This window comes from Eleutherodactylus coqui, chromosome 10 (assembly GCF_035609145.1).
Source record: "Eleutherodactylus coqui strain aEleCoq1 chromosome 10, aEleCoq1.hap1, whole genome shotgun sequence".
Lineage (NCBI taxonomy): Eukaryota > Metazoa > Chordata > Amphibia > Anura > Eleutherodactylidae > Eleutherodactylus > Eleutherodactylus coqui.
In genome coordinates, this window is record NC_089846.1 from 24910795 (window position 1) to 24935820 (window position 25026).

General features: G+C 44.6%; 1 protein-coding gene across 3 annotated transcripts in view; it reads left to right on the plus strand.

Moving 5' to 3' along the window:
• Positions 1-25026, plus strand: part of IQSEC2 (IQ motif and Sec7 domain ArfGEF 2) — a 192931-nt gene that overhangs the window by 69522 nt on the left and 98383 nt on the right. For all 3 annotated transcript variants that reach the window (XM_066580614.1, XM_066580615.1, XM_066580621.1), the window contains one exon: positions 7124-7153. In XM_066580614.1, the coding sequence (XP_066436711.1) occupies positions 7124-7153 (30 nt within the window). The remainder of the gene's footprint in view (positions 1-7123; positions 7154-25026) is intronic.

Below are 25026 nucleotides of genomic sequence, written 5' to 3' on the forward strand. Positions count from 1 at the left end.
GCGCATGATCGAATTTTGAGCAATAAAATAATCGTTGTGTGTGAAAGGGCCTCAAGCCGACCAATCAGCCTGTGTGAAGGCCCTTTAAATAAGCGTTGATCGGCGCTCTTCATGGGCTTAAAAATTGGCACACGGGGGAAATAAAAAAAAAAAAAGCTTTACACACCTATACAGAATTTACTTGCTTCTCTTCTTGTAAATCCCCATTAGTTTACAATCATATTAACTGTTTTTGGTGAAGTGTTTGATGTGTTTTTTTGGGGGGTTGGTTGCTCTAGCACAGCCTGATGTGGATTCAGAAGGAATGGGCAATATAAATGAAGGGCTTCTTCTTTTTTTTTCTGGATCCACTTCTGGCTTTAGCGAAAAAGCTGCTTAAAAAAATTCATGTGTAGAAGAAAGTAGGTCAGGGGGAAATGGGGGCAGCAGCCGCTGGGGCTCGGGTACAGTTGGAATGCATCTACTTGCCAACTATCTCCAAGGTACGGGACATAGTGTTGTAGTTATGGGGTCACGACCCTTCGGCCCTATTTTCCAGCAGTTCTCTAATTTGTTGCTTAAAGTGTCTTTTAATAACAAAAGCGGCAGAAGTTCCTTTCACCAACTTGTTGGTTTATAAACTTAGTAGAGAACGGCAGAGTGTGTCGGGGTACTCGCAGCGTCCTACCCTGCTGGAGAAAGAGAGAAAAAACAAACTGTCAGAAAAAGGAGATCCGCGCTCACAGAAAAAAAACACTGAGGACAAATTCACGTGTAGACAGTGGTGAGATGAAACACTTACTTGGAAGGAGGGGGGTATGATGCACAAATGCCCCCTCCTCAGAGTGTCCACCACAAGGCATAAAGCTAAGCTTCAAGTCACCAGATGATTCTCCAGTCGTTGAAATCAAACAGAACTTTTAATACGGCAACGCGTTTCGGTGCAGAATAAAGCACCTTTCTCAAGCCATTAACATATAAAACAATATACAATGCAGATATTTATACACAGTTAAGAACAGACAATTAAGAAAAGACATACCCCTCCCATGTTCATCTGTGCTGTGTGTCCAGCATTCCCCAGGCTGGGCGTGCACTGATGACATCAGCGGCACCATGTGATCCGGGCGTGCACTGATGACATCAGCGGCACCATGTGATCTGGTAGCCGTACTTTATATGTACTAATCAAGTATCTAAGATGAGACATTCATTTAAGCTAACTCACACTAATGTCAGAGAGTGAAGTAACGTTTCAGTAGTACTCAAATGCAATAATCTAATTGCCGAGCGGGAGGGAAGTGACCCCAAAAAGAGGAGCCACCATGATTATATTGTTATTAAAGGCAATATACGAAACCAATTCCAGTGCCGAGGACGAGGATCACACAGTTCTACCAGACGTCTCGGGCCCAACAGGTCAGTCCAAGAGAAGTGCAAAGAGGAGAAGGGGCAGGAGAGGAGGCAAGAAACAGCGCCAAAAAACAGAGAGGAAACATCCAGATCAGAAAGTAACGACCGAAGAAGAAGAACGATACGGTATTTTTAACATCTCTAATTATTTACTGACCAGGAGGGAATTGGAGACATTGGCGAGAGGTCTCTCATTCAGCCCCATGACCAATGCCAAATTATTTGAACTATACGTAGACCTAAACCAATTCATAAGAAAACTTACCATTGCCCGGCATTTTGAAATTAAGAAGCTTAGTAGTACGGATATTGATACTAATCTACAAAGGGATGCAGATGATCCTGTGGATTTATTCCATACTAATTTTAAACCCAAAAGTAATTTCTACCCATTAACCAGCAAGGGCAATTTTTTAGACACATACTACCATAAAGTCCTAGGAGATTTAACTGGCATCTGTGAGCAAAAAAGAGTAACTACGGGTGGGGATAGAAAATTTATGGCATCCATTAATGAATTGGCCAGTAATAATGAAATTGTGATTAAGAGCGCAGATAAGGGGGGTTCCATTGTTATAATGGATCGTGACTACTATGACATGGAAGCGAAACGTATCCTAAGTGATAATAGATATTATCGTAAGCTCGAAGCAGACCCGACACAGAAGTTCACCATGGAGTTAAGGAACCTGATAGAGGTCGCCTTTGAAAGAAAGTGTTTGACCAAAGACGAGAAGTATTTTTTATTGACTAAACAACCCGAAGTACCTTATTTTTACTTTTTACCGAAAGTGCACAAGGACAAAACGAGACCACCAGGAAGGCCCATAATATCAGGGATAGGGTCCCTTACGTGCAATTTATCGGAATATATAGATCACATACTACAGAAAATAGTGATATCTCTACCGGCATACTTGAAGGACACAGGGGATTTTTTGGAAAAACTAAAATTGTTCACGTGGAAACCAGGCTATATCCTGTGCACTTTAGACGTGACGTCACTTTATTCAAACATCCCACACGAGGCAGGATTGGCAGCGGTAGGTTCATTCCTCGCCAGAGAAGATCAAATACCTACCAGACAGAAAGAGTTTATCTTGGATGGTATTAAATTCATCTTGGCCCACAATTATTTTACATTCAATAAACAATTTTACATCCAAGAAAGGGGGACCGCCATGGGTACCAAATTCGCGCCTGCTTATGCAAATTTGTTTATGGGGGCCTTCGAGGAGCATATAGATAAACACAACATCATGTTTTATCATCGTTATATAGACGATATTATCCTGATATGGAAAGGGAAAGAACTGGAGCTAACACAATTTATTTCACAACTAAATGAAAATGAAAGTGGTTTGCAGTTTACGGCCAACTTTAGTGAAGTCTCCGCCACCTTCCTGGATATTGACATTTTCATTCATGATGATCAGATTGAGACTACCACACACTTCAAAAAAACTGACATGAACAGCTACTTGGACTATAAGAGCTGCCATGCCAAAACTTGGAAGAATAACATTCCCTTCGGCCAGTTTATAAGGGTGAAGAGAAATTGTACTAAAATAGAGGAATTTGAAAAGCAAGCAAAAATTCTGAAGAACCGCTTCATAGAGAAAGGGTATCCAATGGGCCTGGTGAAAGCAGCGTACGAAAAAGCAAGTATTTATAATGGAAAAGTAAAAAAGGCCTTGGAAGGGAAAGGTGATGAAAAAGAGAGTAAAACGATTAGATTCATCACCAAATATAATAATCAACATAGCTGCATACGGAAGATTCTATATAAACATTGGAATCTTCTGAAAGAAGATCCCTTTCTTCAGAAAATTCTTCCAACAAATCCCTGTATTACCTTCCGGAGAAACAGGACTGTGAAAAACATGGTAGCCCCGTCCTGTCCATTTAGAAAAAGGAAAACTAAGGTTGAAAAATTGAAATTTCTAAATACGGACACTCTGAAGGGCTCATATAAATGTGGCCACTCCAGATGTAAATGCTGTCATTCCATCACACATGCGAGAAGAGAAATTTCAATTGACTCCGATAAACCCTCATATAAGATCAATTCATTTTTGAATTGTAACAGTTCTTACATTATATATCTCCTCGAATGCCCTTGCGGTCTCAGGTACATAGGCCGTACTATTAATCCTCTACGTATCCGCTTGAATAAACACCGCAGTAACATTCTCAATGGCTTTTTGAAGCATAGCGTCTCAAGACATTTCTTAGAAAAACATGACAAAGACCCCGCAGGGCTTAAAGTTACACCACTAGAGAAGATTAAGAGAGGTTCGGCCATACATTTAAAAACCAGAGAAATGTACTGGATCTTTAAATTAAAAACATTAACACCAAACGGCCTCAATGAAGTTTTAGAGAAAATCTAACCAGTGGGTAGAGCCCCTCTTTTTAGGCACTCTGAAGAGTTTTTATACATTTTTAGCTTGAATTGCATTTTTAGATTATGTGTTATTATATTATGTTATTGTTATACATGTGTTATATATTTATACATTGATTATTTATTTATTCTCGGACAGAGTATCTGTTCATCAACCATTGTACATACTGCCTGGTTAACCAATCGCTTTACTTTATTTATTAACATATAGAATTTATATCTCTTTTTTTTTTTTTTTTTTTTTTTTTTTATATTATTATTATTATTTCACTCTTATATAGAAGTCTTTATTGCATTATACTCTGCAACCATTTATGTGAGTGGCTATACAGTAGTAGCCATTATGTTGCATTATGCTACAATGCTATATTGTTTTTTGACTTTAATTGTTATGAGGGCATTCTTAGGCAACCATAAGTTTCCCCACTAACCTAAAACACAGCTTGGTATTATATGTCAGGTATGACGTAAAAATGATACAGCATATGTCAGACTCCTGTACGCTGCAGCACATAGCATCATTATGCATGATGCACCATCATGTCAAATACCTGTATGTCAAAACATCTTAAGTATCTAGCGCCCTCACTTTTTCAATTTTAATTTTTATTTTTTAGAATTTATGATTCAGAATAGGTTCCTTTTATTTTTTTTTTTTAAATTTTTTTTAAAAATTTTAAAAAAAAATTTTTTATTTTTTTTTTTATTTATTTTTTTTAATTTTTTTTTTTTTTTTTTTTTTTTTTTTTTTTTGATTGTAGGTTGGTATCCTAACTATAGACTATTACCATTATTATCCATGTTATCATATCCTGCCCCCCCGTTTCCTGGCTTTTTGGCATTGCCTTTAATAACAATATAATCATGGTGGCTCCTCTTTTTGGGGTCACTTCCCTCCCGCTCGGCAATTAGATTATTGCATTTGAGTACTACTGAAACGTTACTTCACTCTCTGACATTAGTGTGAGTTAGCTTAAATGAATGTCTCATCTTAGATACTTGATTAGTACATATAAAGTACGGCTACCAGATCACATGGTGCCGCTGATGTCATCAGTGCACGCCCGGATCACATGGTGCCGCTGATGTCATCAGTGCACGCCCAGCCTGGGGAATGCTGGACACACAGCACAGATGAACATGGGAGGGGTATGTCTTTTCTTAATTGTCTGTTCTTAACTGTGTATAAATATCTGCATTGTATATTGTTTTATATGTTAATGGCTTGAGAAAGGTGCTTTATTCTGCACCGAAACGCGTTGCCGTATTAAAAGTTCTGTTTGATTTCAACGACTGGAGAATCATCTGGTGACTTGAAGCTTAGCTTTATGCCTTGTGGTGGACACTCTGAGGAGGGGGCATTTGTGCATCATACCCCCCTCCTTCCAAGTAAGTGTTTCATCTCACCACTGTCTACACGTGAATTTGTCCTCAGTGTTTTTTTTCTGTGAGCGCGGATCTCCTTTTTCTGACAGTTTGTTTTTTCTCTCTTTCTTCATTATATCTGGGGGAGTTCTTCTTTTAGAACCCCCAGCCTGTATCTGCAGCTCTCCTTTATTTTGAAGGATTGGAGCACTGAGGAAAAGACACTTTGTGACCGCATCCACACAGCGTATCTTGTGTGGATTGGATCTACCTGTGGCGCTCTCCACTTTTTTCTACCCTGCTGGAGGAATCCAGTGTAGTTTTTGGACTTCCTTCTGTTGCCAGTAAGTGTGACTCCCTCAGAGGGGGTTTGGTCCCAGACCTAGCCCAGAAAGGAATCAAAGCTCCACAGTGGAAGCTTAGTAACCGAGATGGAGTCTCCACATTGATTTTGCGTCCACATTTTGCTTCGTTAATCTACAAACTTTTTCAGACCTCTTCCGGATCCCGCTCTCGGGGTCAGCGCTACTGCACACTCCCCTATTAACCCCTTGAGTGACGGGTTTCCTACCACCCTGTCGTGCCCACCAAGGCAGGTTTTTTTAAATGGTCTAATCATTGAATTTCAACTAATTTTGCAGTTGTGTCTCAAGAGCCATAACTTTTTCATTTTTCCATTGACATGGCCATATAAGGGCTTGTTTTGTGCGGGACAAGTTGTGATTTTTTAAACAGGGGGGAGGAAAAAAAGAAATGGGGAAAAAAGAAAAAAAAGGGGCCATGTCATTAAGGGGTTAAATAATGTATTAACTTCCTTCTCTGGGTCATTATGACGCATGGATACCACATGTGTGATTGTATTTTTGATTTTTTACAAAGTAAAGGGAGACAAGTGTTTTTATAATTTTTTTAAATAATTTTTTACCTTTTTTTTTTTTTTTACATTTTTTTTTGTCCCTTTAGGGGACTTCCACAGGGACCCATCAGGACCCCTGATCACATTCCAGGGGTCCGATGGTGACAGCCCTTTACATGCTGCAGTGACAGCCCTTTACATGCTGCAGTCACATAGACTGCAGCATGTAAAGGGTTAACACAGCAGAGATCGGAGGTTTTCTCTGATCTCTGCTGTAAGAGCTAGTACCTAGCTGTCCTCTGACAGCCAAGCACCAAGCTCTCCCTGCCACAGAGACCATCGGCTTGCTTCTGACAAGCCGATGGTCTCTATGGCAACCTGTAAACAAAGCAGGAGGTTGCCGACATATCGGCAATATCTTCTGCTGGTTTTTCAAAGCCCTTGCACTGCTCTGTGTGGGTCTGTGCAGGCAGAACACACTGTCACAGCTTGTGGCATTGTGCTCTGCAGCTCCCATAGTGATACATAGCCCGGAAATCTTCCGGGCTATGTCACTATGAGCAGTGGAGCTCGTCCCGGAAAATTTCCGGGCGTGCCACTCAAGGGGTTAAAGCAACAACTACCTTTTTTATTACAAACAAGAAGACATCAGTAATCAAAATTGTAGAGGTGCACAGGGGTACCCCCGAACACATGCATGATTTCAGCCTAATTATGATTTGAAGTTGTTTGACTTCAAAATTAATATACAAGTACTTGACTTCCTTTTCTTGGTGACCACAGCTTTTAATATAAGTTCTGCCTGCTATACAGTAGACTGCCTCACCGTGCTACACAGACTGGTTTAAGATCCCTTCTACCAAAACAGCAGAAGTTTTGTCAAAGTTTATGAACTAGAGGGCACAGTCAAATTCTGGTTTATAGAGGGGTTTGCAAGTAGTTGATGATTACTGCCCGTCTATGGCATATGGACAGGGACTTTAAAAGGGAATGGCACTAATGAACTCCCATTCTATATTTGAGAGTGAATGGTCACCTATATTTCCCCATATAGATAGTCCTGCACATATTAACATCCTCTTTTACCATTTTATGTGTTGCAGGTCTGACGGAGAGAACTCCAGGACGATGAGGTGAGTCTGCGTTCCCTATTATACATGTTATTCCTTTTCCGCTTGGGCATCCATGCTGGGAGTGTTGTGACCTTTATTTTGATTTCCGCTGTGTCTAGAGAAAGCTTCCATTAAGAAATGAAATTCCGCATACGACTCTTTAGCATCATGGACTCTTGCTTTTTGGTACTTTCTTGCAAGGAGGTTCTGCCCCATGTAGGTTGTGGTTGAGGGTTCTCCAGCATTGTGCAGCCCCAGTCCCTTGGGTTTTAGATATCGCTTACTTTGTATATTTGTACACTTTTATACCCAACGAAGAACCCATGCGCCGTTGAAATGCGTGCCAGGAAGTGTTGTCATTAGGAGTCCTGCTTTCTTGCTGCAGTTGACACAGCTTCAACCGCTTTCCCGATGTTATACTGCGCAGATTACAATCTTTTGTTAGCACATTATCTCACTGTTAAATTGGTCTTTTCACTAGAGCATAACATCGCGGAGCGGGCTCGATTTAGACCAGACTTGTTAGTTTTGCAGCTATTTCCAGGAGTTGCTTGGCGCCTTTTATACTACCAGAAAAAAAAATTACAGAGACATGTCCAAAAATGGAACTATGATTTAAGCCAAAGCCGCGTTCCTTACTGCTTGTAATGTGATCAGCTACTTCTTGTAGGAAACTTGCTTAGTGGACATCAGGGATTTACAGTCTCCACTTTTTAACACCGTGTTGATTTTAGGCTCAACTTTCTATGCCGAAGAATTTCGTATAACTTTTTATAGATGTTGGAACTCTATTTTTGTGATATAGAGCTCCAAATCCCCCTGCGTTGCCATAAAGTTAAAGGGGTTGTAAACTATTGATTTCCTATCTGCAGTTTTGGCTTTTAGTAGTAGATTGGAGGGGGTCCGCTCCCTGTTTGATCAGTTCTACAAAGATTTCTGTAGGAAGTAGAGAGCTCCGTTCTCACTGCAGTGGCCAGGCTTGATATTACAGGAAACCTCCCACTGGCGTGAGTAGGAGCTTTACGTGCAATACCAAGCCTGGCCACTGCAGTGAAAACAGAGCTGTTTTTGCTTCTTGTAGAAATCGGCTCTGTGGAAAAAGCAGTCTGACCCAGCAAACGAGTGGCAGACCCTCACCAGTCTACTATTTATAAATTATCCTGCGGATAGACCATCATTAGTTTACAGCCAGACAAGGCTAAGGGCAGGGGTTTAGACAAAATAATAAACTTTACACTGATCATTGGTCAGATGTATCCCAGAACACCACTTCGGTCCTTGCCATTTCGGTCCCTGAAGCTCCTGCGCCATGCCACATGCCATCCACATCCATATGATCGCTGGGGCTAGTGATTGGCTGCAGCAGTGATTTGAACGATGAACAGCACATGACCAGTGCAGGAGCTTCTGGGAACGCAGCAGTTGCAGTGTGGATCGCTGTTGAGTAGTGTATAGGTTTTGTGCCATCCCCTGACCTTGGCCTCATTTGTTTTAAGTCTTGGAAAAACGTCTTTAAATGATAAAACTCTGACGGCTTACTGCCGCCTCTAGGGGGAGTATGCTGCATACAGGTTTTTTTTATTAAATTCTGTGTGTAGAAGGTATGTATTAGGCACCTAAACTCCCCCTTGTGGTGGTTATAGGCAGCAGGTTTAGCACCATGTAAAGCGTTCTGGCTATGTAATTCTAACCATTACAGATTTATTAAAGGGGTTTTATTGCTAAAAACATGTATTCCCTTTCCACAGGATGGGGTAAATGTCTGATAGCGGAGGGTCTACCCAGTGGGACCTTCAGCATACTTAAGAATGGCGCACTCCAAATGCCCTATAGAGCAGCGATGCGCATGAGTGACCCCCGCTCCATTCATTCTATGTGACTGAGGGAGATGGCCCAACATATTGATCTCCCTCCCTTCCTTAGAAGTGTAGGGATCAGTGATGACGCATGCTCACCGCTGTTCCCTTCACATGGGGCATTCAAGGCATTCTTTTTGTAGGATTGATGGGGGTTACAGTGGTCCAACCCCCAGCAACCAGGCATTTCTCCCCTAGCCTGTGGATTGGCAATAAATGTTTTCAGTGGGTAAAACCCTTTTGAGAAGAAATTTTTAGATTAAAACCAAATTAGTGTTGAGAGGTAGATAGCAAAGAATTCATAAAAAGCAATGTGGTACCATTTTATATTTGCATATTGTGGACGTCCAGGGGTCCGCTGATGTTCAAACTTTGTATCATAGGCTGTGATCACAGTTTGTCTGATTATATAATTTCAGTAGATTTTCAATAGTCTCAGTTCCTGTTAATACAAATCACAATTTCCATTCTGAGGTGATGGACGAACACTGAGGAGGTTCTCTTAGCTTCAGGGACCGAAGAGACTTTGGTTTTGTGCAGCTGAGCTTGGGCTGTGATTTACCTCTTGGAGAGGTAGAGAGAGCTTCCTCATTCACAGTCTGGACACAGAGCTTGTAAAGATCACAACCTGTTATATACTGCTAGAAATGAGGAAACCCAAACCAGACAGGTAGTATAGACTGGAGAGTAGTTCCCATACATGTTATACACAGGGGTGGCAGCTCTTATAAACTTCCCTTTTTTAAGGATTTGTTTTGTACATTTCGTAAACTCATTTCTCTATTTCTCTAAAATTGTAAATTAAGGATATTGAATTTTCTGAAGAATTCTTTTTACATTTCCCTCTTCTCATATGCACTTAGTCTATTATCTATAACTGGAGGTCTTCGTGTTCTTATGATAAGCAAGCTTGCTGAGTTAATTGCAGCACTTGGTTGATTATTGCAGTATGGTATCCGTAATTACCAGTAATGATCCTCTTGAAATGGACAGAATCGCTGTCAATCTCTGCAAAGTATATGGTTTATGGATGACCTCCAACAGCCCAAATCAACTGGAATTACTAATTCACGCCATCCGTTACATTAAGATAACTACTTGATGGATAGGCGCGAAAACGCATGGAATAGTGACATTTAGGCCCTGAATCTTAAATATTGTATGGCATTTTTTTCTGGATATGGATGTGTTTGTGTGCATCCTCATTGCAGTCCCTATGGAATCTGGAAGTAATCTTCCCTCACATTTCATACTGTTATGTTGGACTACAATGTAAGTATAGAACCTCCTTATTTGACTTCCTTGATGCTGAAATCTCACCCAGGACATCCTAATAAGAACCCGGGAATACAACTTTTCGAAGAGTGGCCATACACCTTAGATAATTAGCGGGTACAACAAATGTATAAGGGGGGCTGGATTTTAACTGCACCTGCGGTTTTGTTCTTGGGGGATAAGTCCGTGTTGGAGGGTCGGAGGTCTCTGGTATCGGCTTTCGTTGTAACTGCCATTCAACAGACCACTTTCTAATATGTATGGCCACCCTAGGTTTGGTTCCATGCTGATTGGAGCCAAATGATTGTAAATAATGACCAATGAGATGCTGTGATCCATCAAGTATTGCGCTCAGTGAATTTTACCCTATGGCTAGGATCAATCCTGACGTGGCAGTAGCCTCAAGGCACAATCAAAATAGGACCCTTTTTCTGGTGGGAGTTCATCAGTACCCTAGCCAAACTTCCCACCTATGTTAACACAGCACACCCTATCCTTTGAGATGTTGTCGGGACCCGCTGAGCTCCAAGACCAGCAAATATCCATTTTATCGAAAGTTAACTTTGACTTAAAAAAGAAAAAAAAAATCCTGACTAATCTAGTATAATCTACGGCCAAGGACAATGTAAAACGCATCCAAAAACATTTCTGCCAACCGCTGGAACAAATGGTTATCACTAGTAATGACTACATCACCATTGAGGAGTAGTTGACCGGACCGCTTGTCATTGATTGGATTGGCGGAGCGACGGCTGTGGCCTTTCCTCTTGTTCATATGCGTGCGTAATTCCCTTTTTCAAGTATTTTCTCACCGTTTCGGTTCTGAAAATCACAGTATTAATGAAGCAGAATTGTTTGTATGAAAGTGACAAATGTAAGGGTGGAGCGTGAAAATATCAAAGCAAACGTTGGTGTGCTTGATGTCCCGGCGCAGATTTCCCACGAGGGATGGATGACGCGGCGTGCGTCAAGTACTGTAATTAGTTTCATGTGAATGAACGGAGGGGGCTGAAGAGCCACCAGTAATGAGCGTCCTCCTTAGAAATGGCTGTCTAGCATTGCCGTGTGCTTTATATTAGCAGCAGATGGGTTTATCGTGAGTGAAGCCTTCAGTATGAATCACCATGACAGACATTACTTTCCTGGATGGGAACTGAGAAATAGTAGGGTAACTTTTAGTAAGGGGTGACCGATTTTTAAGTTTGGCCAAATTTTCATTTTTGCTGAAGTTAAGCTCAAATGCCTAACTTGAAGATCTTTGACCACAAATTATTCAAAAATCGGTTATTCGGTCGCCATCTACCCTGCGTCATTTACGGTATAACACACGTGTTGGCTTTTGTGGCTGTGAGGAAGGATGGGAAGGTGGTTGTTGCAGGGCCAGGACTAAGCATGGCGGCTTGCCTTTGACGTTGGCAGGACCCACAGGTCCGTTTGGACTGTGCAGATAGCATAAGGTTGGTAACCAACGAAATAAGGCATCACTAGTGGTGGTGTGCACGGGCGGATAAGCTGTGACTACATACTGACCAGCGACTCCAAGATTTGGGCGTCAAGCGGGCAGGTGACGCAGCACAGGTTCAGTGGTACACTTGTGGTGGCGGTCTTCCGTGAGTCCTTAGAGCAAAGCTGTGCAGGCGGAAACTAGTATAACATAATTGGTCCCGATCACTTCTTCCAACTTGGATATTAGGCATAGCCTTCATACTGCACCCGAGTGGAAGTTTCGCGCCGCGTCTCACCACCTCCTGTTCTCTTTTTTGAGGTGTACGTAGCAAAAATCATTTGCACAATTTTGGCACAATAAAACAAATGGTAACCGAGTGGCACTTCCCCTCTACAAGGCTTTTACTATACACCTTATGCCTACATCCCTGGTTAAGCATCTTGCCTTTCAGTGGTGGACCTCTTGAACAGCGCCAATGGTATTGGACATTCAATAAAATGTAAGCCAATGCCAGGCTCACTGGATGGGCCAGGGATAGATGGGAGCCGCAACGGTCAGGCTTGCTGAAGACACAATGGTCACCAGTGATGTAATGGTCAGGGGATTTAGTGGTGAGGTATATTTTATAATTCTTCAAACCAACTTTATTTGCAATTTGAACAACGGTATACACGATCTCTCAACAGAAATACAGCAATACACGCAAGTCTGGCTGGTGGTAGTGCCACTTCGCAGCACACCATTACAGTATAGTGCACGTAAAAGACCCGTTCGACCACCCCTCCCCAAAGCAAAAAATATTAGTCCCTCAAAACGGCTAAATAGGTTAGTCCAAAATATGAGGGATGCATTAAGGACTAGGCGGTATCCTTACGGGACATTCTGCCTGTTCAGACCGTTACAAAGGCATCACCAGATTTAAATCTCGGGAGTTTGTAGGCACAGATTGAGTCTAAGACACCAGACAATCAAGTAGTTGATACCTCAGAGGAGTTCTTCTTCAGGACTATAATACTGTCCTTATGGCCCTTTTAGACGCAACGGTTTTTGCTTAAAAATTGTTTAAAGCCATCTTTTGAGCGATAATCGTTGGGTCTAGTTGCACTGACAGGCTGGGTATGAAGAACAGAGCGGTCCAGCTGTGTTCTCCATACCCCCCTCGGAGCACTCGGCTGTATAACAGCCGGGCACTCCGAGCAGAGAACAACTGGATGCAGAAGACAAGCGGGGCCACCCTTCTCAGAGCGTTCGGCTGTTTAACACCTGGGCGCTCCGAGTGGGGAATAGCTGGATGCAGAAGACAAGCGGGGGGCACTCTTGCGCCGTAAAAAGAACACAAGGATTATCGCGCAAAAGATTTTTTTGAGTGATAATCGTTGTCTAAACCAGCCTTTAGGATAGGTCCTCAATATCAGATTGGTGAGGGTCCTACACCTGGCATCCCACCAATCGGTTGATTTTGAAGATGGTTCTGGAGTGCAGGAACTGGCAAAGTTCTATAGACTGTGGAGTGACCTGGAATGGTACTGCAGCTGTTCCCCCTTTACTGAGCTTGCAGTACCATTCCAGGCCACTATGTGATGTACAGAGCTGCTCCTGCAAACGTTATAGTCCCAGAGAACCCTTTTATGTCTTACATAGTTTTAAAATGTTTGTCTGCTCTTCTAGAATAAAGCAGAACATTGTGGTGTGCTCCTCACAAGATCTAGCGCCCTCTTCAGGTTTCCTTTCATCCCTTCGTGGGTGTCCTAATCTCTCCCCACAGCATTGTGACTCCCTAATTTATTGTAAGTGCACATAATCCCTGAATTCGGTGCATTTATATGTAAATGGTGCCTTTAGCAGGTATCCTTCTGCCTTTGCTGCCTATAGGCACAGGCCTACTGTGCCTATGGGCAAACCCTGTCCTAGCCACTGGTCTGATCATACCTCACACCAATGTCCTCTTCATACAGATCCATGTAAAAAGTTTCTACATCACTACCGATTGATTTCCCCCTTTAATTAACCCTCTAGTGACTGGCCTATTTTGTACCTTTAAGGACCAAGCAATTTTCATAGTTGCATTGCAAGAGCCGTAACTCATTGACATAACTGTACGAGGGCTTGTTTTTTGTGGGATGCGTTCTATTTCTTACTGGTACCACTCTGGGGTACAATATAATGTGTTTGGCCTTTTTTTTTACTAAATTTGTTTTCTGGGGAAATGGGAAAAACCCCTTCAGGTTCTGCCGCAGGTTTTTGTGCTTTGAGTTTTACATTCGGTAAAAATAACATGAGTTTCTTATTCGGAGCAGCACGGCTACTGCGATACCAAATTTCATATAATGTTTGTTTTGTTTTGTTTTTAAGACAATTAAATCTGCATCTTTGCATTCTAAAGGCCCTTTTACACGGCCGACTGTTTTTTTAAACAACTGCACGACCGTTGACGTCACCACGAAGGTCATCAGCGCTGGTGCGGAGCATTTAAACAGAAAGACTTGCCGCCGGCTCGTGGGCTTCTCGTCCGCTTCTCACTCAGCGCTTCACCTCCTATGGGAAGCGCTGAGCAGGGAGCATTTATACAGGACAAGGAGCCAGTGAGCCAAAGAGGGTGTTTTTGCTTTTTTTTTAGCTAACTGAAAAGTTAGCATAAGCAACCGCAAACGACAAATGAACAATTTTTTTTTCGTGTTCTCCCTGAACGATTATCACTCATTCGTTTTTGCATTTTTTTAAAAAGGCGAAAAAAGAAAAATGGCAATTCTGGCATTACTTTGTAAAATTATTTGTATGTTAATGACAAAATATTTTTGTTTGGATCGTTACACATGTGGCAATGCTTATAATGTGCTGCTTTTTAAAAACCTTTTTAGAATTTTAATTATTTAAAAGGTTTTGTGGGAAATTTTTAAACCCCTTGAACATTTTGGACACTATTTTTTAGTCCCTCGAGAGAACTTGAAGATGTGATCACTCAGTCACTAGGTTAGTACACTGCAGTACTTGGGTTGTGCGTTCTACATTGCCTATGACATCAATCTATTAGACTCTGCCAGAGTTGCACTCGCTGTCAAAAAAAAATAAAAAAATCAAGCACCTAAAAGGATTTGTTGTTTTGCTGCAAATTTCAGCATGCGGTTCCATCTCAGTGGCTCCATCGTTACAGTCTCCTGTGTCTGTCAGAACCATTTCCAGGCACTTAGCGAAGAGGCATTTGTCCTGATGGAGTCCATTACGTCTACTGCCTTTGACACCTTCCAACACCTCTGTTTGCAGGGGTTGTCTTCAGTGACGAATCCAGGTTTAGTTTGGGCGCTGATGACGGTTATGTTCATGTCTGGAAACCTCGGGCTGAGTGAATCAATCCTGCCTTTGCTGTGGAGCGGCACACTGCCCCCTGCTGGTGTGATGGTCTGGGGGGCTATCGCATACGACAGTCGATCACCCCTAGTAGTGGTACGAGGGACAATGACAGCTCAGCGATATGTTCAGGACATTCTGCAGCCACATGTGTTCCTCTCATGGCGGCTGCCAGCAGGATAATGCTCGGCCGCGCACACAAGGGGGTCACAGGAAGCCCCCACAACTTTGTCACACTTCTGTGGCTGCCCGGTCACCAGACTTGCCACCCATAGAACATGTAGAGGACCATCTGGGACACCAAATGCGATGTGTGACAGAGCGCCCTCCCCTTGTCATCTGCTTGCATGCTACAGTTGCTAGTGATTGTGGCATGTAAGGGGTTAAACTGCCAGGATCTGAGGTTTCTCCGTTCCTGGCAGTTATAACAGGAGCCCGACTGTCAATAGTCAGTAAAGTCGCCGCTTTAGGCTGCCTGTCCACGGGCATTGCGAAATCCCATGGCGATCGCCGCCGTTGGGGAGCAGGAGCCTGCAGACAGATCTACGCGGTGAGCCTATCTGACAGATAGGCTGACCACGGATTATCGTGGCAATTCGCAGCATGCTGCGATTTGTTGCCCGCGAGCGAAGAATCGCTATGATTCTCCACTCGTGGACAGGGGGGCTGCGCTTTCCATAGCAAAGCTATTGAAAGCGTGCACTGTGTTCCCCGTGGCCGTATTATCGCCGTGGGGAACGCAATGCAAAAGCGCCCGTGGACAGGCAGCCTTAAAAAGATGTATGTGCAGGTTTAAATCCCATTAGTAAACTCTGATAAAGACTCATTGACAGTCACTGAGGGGTTAATGAGTTGATGATGAATATTGTATTTTCTGTAGCTTCGGAGTTCCGCTTCTGGTAGATCGTACTGGGATTTTTTAGTTTCACAGCAGTGGCTACAGATTTGGCTACTTTGTTCTTTGAAGTATTCTGAATGACACGTGGCTTTCGTATCTGTCACAAAACAATAGTCGTTGCCTCTGTACTTCCGGCTCTCGCTGTATCACCAATGCCCTTCTAATGTATAGGCAGAGCTAGTAACACCAAGGTCCTTTATCCGATCTCCAGTTTTCTCTTCTGATGCGGAGATTAGATTAGTAAACACACTTCTCTTTTAATTATGTATGCAACGGTATTTTATGTAGCATCTTGATAATTTCGGGTTTGCTGGGCACCCCGCTCCCTCCCGCTGCGAGGAGACTCCTGTCTCTGGCATTACTTTAATAAGGAAGATTCTGTAGCGTTGCTAAGGAAATAAGATAGAAATGACAGGAGACAAGAGAGCAGTTAACCTGACGGTAATTGACTGTGTAAAGTTTGGAAGCCCCTCGTCGCTTGTCAGTCAAAACGCTAACTTCCCTTCTGAGTATAAAAGTTTGTGCCAAGTGTTACAGAAGCTTAAATAAATGAGAGTGATTCATAGAAAGACTAGGCCGCTTATTAGATGGGTGTAATTCAGCTCATGCTGTGACTTCCCGCTGAGGTAGAAGGGGAGGCAGTTGCTTTAGTCAGATTTCAGACCAAGACCCGTTCCCAAGGTAAGGGGTTATTCAGACATCTGTGTATCGGCCGGGTTTTCATGCCCAGCCGATATACGCTGCCCTTCTCTACAGGGGAGGGAGGCAGAACGGTTTGGGAGCAGTGCACTGAGCTCCTGCCCACTTTCCGCTCCTCGCCACTGTTTGCAATGGGAGGCTTGGAACGAGGGTGGGGCTAAGTTGCACCACGCCCCCTCCCATTGCAAATGGTTGAGAGGGGGCGGGAGCCCAGTGCACTGCTCCCGGCCCGTCCTGCCGCCTCCTCCTGCAGAGAGAGACAGCGTGTATCGGCCGGGTGTGAAAACCCGGATGATATACGGACGTCTGAATAAGCCCTAAAGCATACAGAGAATAGTCCTCATATAATAGACGGGCATGAACTGACCGCAGCTTTTCAGATTTAGAGAGAATTTTGCGACCTTTTTTTAGAAAGCTTGTGCTACATATAGAGATTCATGTAGGTGAGTCTCGCACCATTCACTGTGGATGTGAGTGCTGATGCCAGCAAAATAGGCAGTGATGCTGCAGCCTCCGATTGGCTACAGCGGTCATTTGACGTCTGCTGAAGTCTTCCTACACAATAATCACCGGGAGGACAGCAAGGCAACAATGTCGGATCCCCACAGCCGCGTAAGGGTAAGTACTGCTTTAACCCCCTTAGTAACTGTGTATACATTACCCTAATAGTTAAAGTATGCAATTAATTTAAACAGATTTGCAATTTGATGGATTTACTATTAACACCCCACTTTGGAGGAACCCCAAATTGCCAGAGTTTTTAGATTGGAGGGTTTTCACCATGGGAGATAAGGGGTAATATTTTTGGACCAGGTGCATTCTGTGGGTCTTTTTCATGGTTTTGAACAATTTAGAAAGCTTCAGGAAGTTCACCACAGTTACTTTTGTTTTTCAGTTTCCCTTATGTCATGTGTTTGCTGCTCAGGCCCGGTCAGTCTCTGTGCTTACGGTCCAACAACCTTGGGGGTTTTGGAGCTACAAAGGGTGTAATATCTTATTTACAACTAGCTTACCTGTCGTGCGTTGCTGCGAAGACAGACATACATTCATTTGTTTTTATATATCTAGTGTAGTAATGCATAAAGGACAGACAGACAGACATTTTTTATATATATAAGTGACATCAGGAAGTGGGAGAATTAGATTCCGTACGTAAAATTTGGACGCTAATTCTTTGGCGCTTAGAATTGAATAATCGAGTTGGGACCCATTAACTTTACCTATTTATGACATAATCCATGCTCGTGCCAAATTTCATGTCTCTATGACATCGGGAAGTGAGAAAATGAGATTCTGTACATAAAATTTGGACGCTAATTCTTTGGCGCTTAGACTTGAATAATCGATTTGGGACCTATTAACTTTTCCTATTTATGACATAATCAATGCTCGTGCCAAATTTCAAGTTTCTATGACATTGGGAAGTGAGAGAATTAGGTTCCGTACGTAAAATTTGGACGCTAATTCTTTAGCGCTTAGAATTGAATAATTGGGTTGGGACTCATTAACTTTTCCTATTTATGATATAATCAATGCTCGTGCCAAAGTACATCGGGAAGTGAGAGAATTAGATTCCTTACATAAAATTTGGACGCTAATTCTTTTGCGCTTAGAATTGAATAATCGAGTTGGGACCCATTATTTTTCCTATTTATGACATAATCAATGCTCGTGCCAAATTTCATGTTTCTACGACATCACGAAGTGAGAGAATTAGTGGCAGTGATGGAAATCAAACGATCTACGTGGGGGCCCTAACTGTCGACGCGTGCGCGCACGCCATTTATTGTAGGATAGTTGTACTATGCCTATAATCTTCCCAGGAGTGTACTCAACAACTTCCCAAAGTTTCATGGCGATCGGCTGAATGGTGTAGTAGCGCATAAAGGACAAACACACACACACAGACAGACAGACACGCATACATTCAATTTTATATATATATATAGATGAAAAAAGTTTGGTACCGTGTTAGCCAGTAGAGCAAAATGTGATTGTTCTCAGCAAGAGAAACCAAGTAATCTTATAGATATACCTTTTAATGGCTAACAAAAATGCATGATGTTACAGCGAGCTTTAGAACCAATCCAGGGTTCTGGTTTAGGCCTGAAGAAGAACCCCGCGTTGGTTCAAAAGCTGGCATTACCGTCATGTATTTTTGTTAGCCATTAAAAGGCATCATACCTACAAGATTACGTGGTTTGTCTTGCTGGGAACAATCTCCTCTTATTTACATAGACAGATGCTCTCTCATTACTTACAGCAATTCCCAATAAAGGGAAAAGAAAAATGTGTGAAAGATCTAGGTCAAATTAGTGAAGATAAATGGGCCGCAGTGCTGCGTATGACTCCAATGTTATCCTTAGCTGAAGGTCAGCGGGTATCGCCATTTATATTTAGTACATGGTTTATCTTAATCTAATAAAGTCATTTAATACGCAGTGTGCTTGCGCACGAGTGATACGCCTGCAGCACGCCGTCACACATTCCTGTGAGCCCGGCCTTGTGTTTTATGTGTATTGTTTGTCAGGGAAAATTTATTTATATTATGCTTATGTGAGAAGTTGGAATGGAGCTGCGATTAGTAGATTAGTATGATCACTGCCGCTCCATGCAAAGTCTATGGGGCTGATTCAGTACAGCGCTAGTAATGGTGCAGGTCAGGGTGGTTATACATTTTTCACCTATTCTTAGAGTTGGTGGGAAAACCCCCTTTAATCTAGACCCCTTTTTGGGACTAAAGGTGACTTTGCACAAGACGGCTATCGTCCAAATAGTCACTCGACAGAATAGAAGTGACACTTGTTCCGTGTAAACACTGCCACCAACCAAGTGACAGGAATTTGTTCAGCAGTCACTTTGTTTCAGCTCACCTAAAAATAGTCGTTGGTTGATTTAATCATCATCTGGTGTAAACAGGTAATCATTCTGTTTCAACGACTAGCCAACAACTTTGCAGGGGGGGTGCACGCTTGTTTGGCGTGCGCCTTCCATCTCGCTCCATTGGAGGGTAAGTGTACTTGAACGTTGCTTCATAACTCATGGCTTGAATGCTCAGACAGTCATCTGTTACTTATCACTCATTATATGCGTACTCTTTACCTGCTAAGGCCCGTTTAGACACGCAGATGAAAGCTCAAAAGATCGCTTTTGCATAATCTGCTAATTTGTACTAATGCCTATTAGTACCAATTAGCAGCATGTGAGCCTCCAGGAGCTAAATAACCGCGTGTAATCAGCTGTTATCAGCGGTCCCTGGGCAGAGCACAGTGTGCGGTCCGTCTTATCCGCTGTTATGCTGAACGACTGTTTTAAAGCCGAACTGAAAACAGTCGTTCGGAAGAAAACTGAAGGATGGGGACATTTAGACACAACGATTATCGCTCAAAAGACGGCTTTTGAGTGATAATTGTTGTCTAAATGGGCCTTTACTCTACACTGGCTTGATAACACTATAACCGGAAGTCATACTAATAATGTCTCCTTCTCAGACCGGTAAGGTACTTCGAACCACACTATCGTCCTTCATGCTATCATCATCGTGCTGTCGTCGTCTTTATCATATATTCAAAGGTCGTCGGGATTACACTATCCTCGCGGCTTCACGTAGGTACGAAAACCTCTACAGCATGGGGACAGTGCTCCGGTCCCAGTCCTCAGTGGCCACCACCATGTACTCTACTTGGCCACCGGTAGACACCTCTCCTGCACTACTCCCTAGCATTGGGACAGCACTTCGGTCACAGTCCTCAGTGGCCGCCGCCACGTGCTTTACTGGGCTACCAGTAGACACCTCCCCTGCACCACTCCCCCAGCATGGGGGCAGCGCTCTGCTTACGGTCTTTAATGGCCACTTCCACATGCTGTGCTGGGCCATCGGTGGATACCACTCCTGCACTACTTTCCCAGCATGGGGGCAGCGCTCTTCTCACAGTCCTCAGTGGCAGCCGTCACGTGCTCTACTGGACCACTGGTAGGCACCTCCCCTGCACTACTCCCTCAGCATAGGGACAGCGCTCTGGTCACGGTCCTCAGGCCACTGCCATGTGCTCTACTGGGCCACTGGTAGACCCCTCGCCTGCACTACTCCCCAGCTTGGGGCTGGCGCTCCGGTCACAGTCCTCAGTGGCTACTGCCACGTGCTCTACTGGGCCACCAGTAGGACCCCTCTCCTGCACTACTCCCCAGCATGGGGACAGCATTCTGGTCACAGTCCTCAGTGGCCACTGCCACGTGCTCTACTGGGCCACCAGTAGGACCCCTCTCCTGCACTACTCCCCAGCATGGGGACAGCACTCCGGTCACAGTCCTCAGTGGCTGCCACCACGTGCTCTACTGGGCCACCGGTAGGCCGGTCTTCTATACTGCTGAGCAGTACACATTGCTGCTTCAATCACCTGCTCTACTTACTGTATAACACTTTTCCTATGGAGGGGGTGTTCTTCTGTTTGGGCATGTGCCAGCCATATCACCACCGACATCCCTTTCCTCACACAGCCTCCGATGGGCCTTCTCCAAAATGGCGCTGTTCGGCGCTTGTAACATTGTGCCTTGCACCCCTTGTTTTCTCTCCCCAGCTGTGGCTCTGATTGACAGCAGAGACCAAGAACACCGTGCCACAACCGGGCTGGCTACTAGAACCGAGGGGGCGGGGCTACAAGCCGCTGCATTGTAATGGAGTGCAACAACACCACCCCTTTTTACATGTGTATTTCAGTGTGCTTGAAATTGCAAATATACCGTATTCCCACCAAAGAACCTCGCACCCCCCAACTAGTCAACAGATATGTCATTGAAATTCCTTTAGTCCAGCATATTTAATAATCTTGTCGTCCGCGAATTCTGGATCATCGGAATGTTACTGTAATTCCAAGTTTGCTTATAATGCAATTCCCTGAAACTTCTCCTATTTACGACCTCCCTTCCACCCCCACCCCCTCCCCGACCACCTTAATCCTGAAAGTTAGCTTGTATTCTGCGTTTCTCCTGCTCCCCAACGCGCCGCACTGTTTACCGTCACTACAGAATAGCTCTGCCAGAACTCGCCTGATCTGTTTCTATTGATATGAATCCTCCGTTAGTTTACAGGGCGAGCCCCTCGCTACCTGATCCGAGCCGGACCCCCTGATTTGCACAAGTTCTATGAGGAATCTGCTTAGCCCTTCTTTTTTTTAAGTTTTTATTTTTTATTTAATGAATTTAATACACAGGGTTAAAAGACAACTATCTTTCACACTTCCATATTGCATTGCCGTTCAGCCGCACCGTTGCCTTGGAGACTGTCGCTGGTAAACTGTACAGGGGGAAAAAAGTCTTTCCAAAATAGCCCCTCCCCCTCCTCCTCCCTTCCATGTTAATTGCTGGGTGTGAGTCATTCTGCAGCTGTACCAGTGATGCTGTGCCCGTCACCCTGTGCCTCGTAAAGGGCACCCGCCGGCCTCTGACCCCTTTAGGCTACATTAGTGATCATTTTTAAAAGGTTCATTGTATTAGATCCCCTGGGGGCCGCTGCGGTGTTACGGCCTCGCCGCCGCCTGCGTGTGTAAAGCAATTTACTGTCCGCCTCAATCACGTAAACCCTTTACAACGCAGAGCGAGCGCTCGCCGACTCCACGGGAGGTGTCAGTTAAACCGCCTTTTGTATTTTTGGAGGTGCAATAAAAAAATGAAGGGTTAATGGAGAAAGTGTAACGAACGTATGCGGGCGTCTCTAACATCGCGTAGCCGCGGCCTCCGTCAATAGCGGGTCCTATAGCCGATGTATCATCTGCATGTTGGTAATGGCCGGGTGCTGCAGGGATGTCTGCTGTTAGATGGCGTGCGCTGCGAGCTATTGGCTTTATGTCTCATTTAGACGTGTAATACTAAATCCCTGCTAGCTGTGATGTGGTATCGGGCTGCCCACTACTGTTGTCCCATCATCTACAGAGGTGGCGCTGACTCGCACGGAGCGCTCGCTGGATACGTTTTCAAGCACGTCTGAAGTGAAGATCGAGGCAGAGTTGTTCAGACAGTTGTAAAACGGCAATCCGGTTCACCATAGACCGATTATTTTAACTAGCCAGGCTGTTGTTAGGGGGGGTTACACTGGATGGCACAGCCTGGCTGCTGTTAGAGGGGGCACTCTGGATGGCACTGCCTGGCTGTTAGAGGGGGGTACTCTAGATGGCACTGCCTGGCTGCTGTTAGAGGGGGCACTCTGGATGGCACGGCCTGGCTATTGTTAGAGGGGTGTACTCTAGATGGCACGGCCTGGCTGCTGGTAGAGGGGGGCACTCTGGATGGCACGGCCTGGCTGCTGGTAGAGGGGGGCACTCTGGATGGCACGGCCTGGCTGCTGGTAGAGGGGGGCACTCTGGAGGGCACGGCCTGGCTGCTGGTAGAGGGGGGCACTCTGGACGGCACGGCCTGGCTGCTGGTAGAGGGGGGCACTCTGGACGGCACGGCCTGGCTGCTGGTAGAGGGGGGCACTCTGGACGGCACGGCCTGGCTGCTGGTAGAGGGGGGCACTCTGGACGGCACGGCCTGGCTGCTGGTAGAGGGGGGCACTCTGGACGGCACGGCCTGGCTGCTGGTAGAGGGGGGCACTCTGGACGGCACGGCCTGGCTGCTGGTAGAGGGGGGCACTCTGGACGGCACGGCCTGGCTGCTGGTAGAGGGGGGCACTCTGGACGGCACGGCCTGGCTGCTGGTAGAGGGGGGCACTCTGGACTGCACGGCCTGGCTGTTAGGGGGGAGGCTCTCTGGAGTTGCAGTGGACATCTACACACACGGTTTGCTGTTCTACCAGTCACTGTAAATTGAGTTACCATAGTTTAGCATACTTGGGTCGGCCGTCCTCCCATGTGCTGGGGCCTTTCTCTTACAGCGCTCTATGTATCATCAGAACAGATTGCGATTTCAACTTTGTAACCTTGAGCACCAAACATTAAGTGACTTGAAGTCATAAAGATGGATGGCCAGCGCTCGGGGGCGAGGTCTCCATGTGCCGGGGGAAGCGTAGGTACTGAGTGGCAATGATCCTTTCCCCAGAACGAATCTGGTGCCAAGTCATTTTAAGCTTTTATGGCTTCAATGAAGGTAAGGCGGACTTCCCTTCCAGCATTAAAAAGGTTAATTAAAAATGTTCTTGTTTAAAGGGCGCCGTGCTTTTAATTGTAACGCAAGCAATTAAGTTGATGCTCGGGCTAAATTAAAAACAAAAATGGTGTTCTTGTAAGATCCAATTCCTGATGTCTGGTCCATTGAATTATGAAGGTGCTTTGATCGTCTCCTGTGGCATCCTCCAAGATGGCAAGACATTAACATGCAGACTGGCAGGGATTCCAAGGAACTTAATTTCCAATTCTGCCCAGACAATTCTGATGAAATATTAAAGGATCTGCGCCTTTGCAGAGAAGGATGCCAAGGGACTGACTTCTGTCATGGAGCCCAAGGGTGCGCGGCGCGGATATGTAGAAGGGCTGCTAGAGGACGAGGAGGCTCGATGGCTCTACGTGACGTCTGGGAACTTCTAGATTTGTACATCAAGTCCCCAAAATATTCCGTATCTTTGCTGTAAATTCTGCAACCCTGCAGTACTTCCTTGCAGGTGGGTGGTGCAGTGTATTTACCTTCTAGTCTTTGGATCCGTCACAGTGGTGCTCCATGGGGACACCAGCTTCTGGTCTAGAGGTTTTGGACCTTTTCCCCTTGCCCCTCTTGTTCTGGGAGGGTCGCTTTAATCAATAATAGTCTTTTTCCTAGTACAGTGGTCTCGGAAGTTGTAGAACTACAAGTCCAAGCATGCCCTAACCGCCGCAAGCTGGGGACCACCGTTCTAGTTAGTAGCATGGAAAACCCGCGTAATGAGATCACCTGATAACTGTAGTTTCACAACAGTGGTCTCCGCTTTTGTGGAACTACAACTCTCAGCAGCCCTCGCTGCAGGCTGTCAGGGAATGCCACAACATCTGGAGGGCGTCAGATGGGAGACGACCCCCCCCCCCCTCCCCGGGGAGAAGCCCATTTAAGTATCAAGGCGCATATTTTAGGGCGGCTGGTGCGCCAAGTATTGACTCATCTTGTTAACATACCAGGAGAGAATGACTAAAGCCGTACAGATTGGGCTCTGCAAGTTGGAAAATGATCTTTTATCAACTTTTTTTTTTTTGCGTTCTGAAGGCAGCTGTTTTATTGGTCGTCTCACATTTGTCAGTCATTGTCTTCTGTATTAGGTTTTTATTTGATTCTGCTGTTTCCTCTGATTTTTTTCCCCCCTTGTGTTATCCCCAAAATGTCAGCTTAACATCCACTTGGTTCCCGAACAGCGGACCTAAATGAGGAACAATACCACACCGTTATAATGTACAGAGCCGAAAAGGGGGAATGTCTC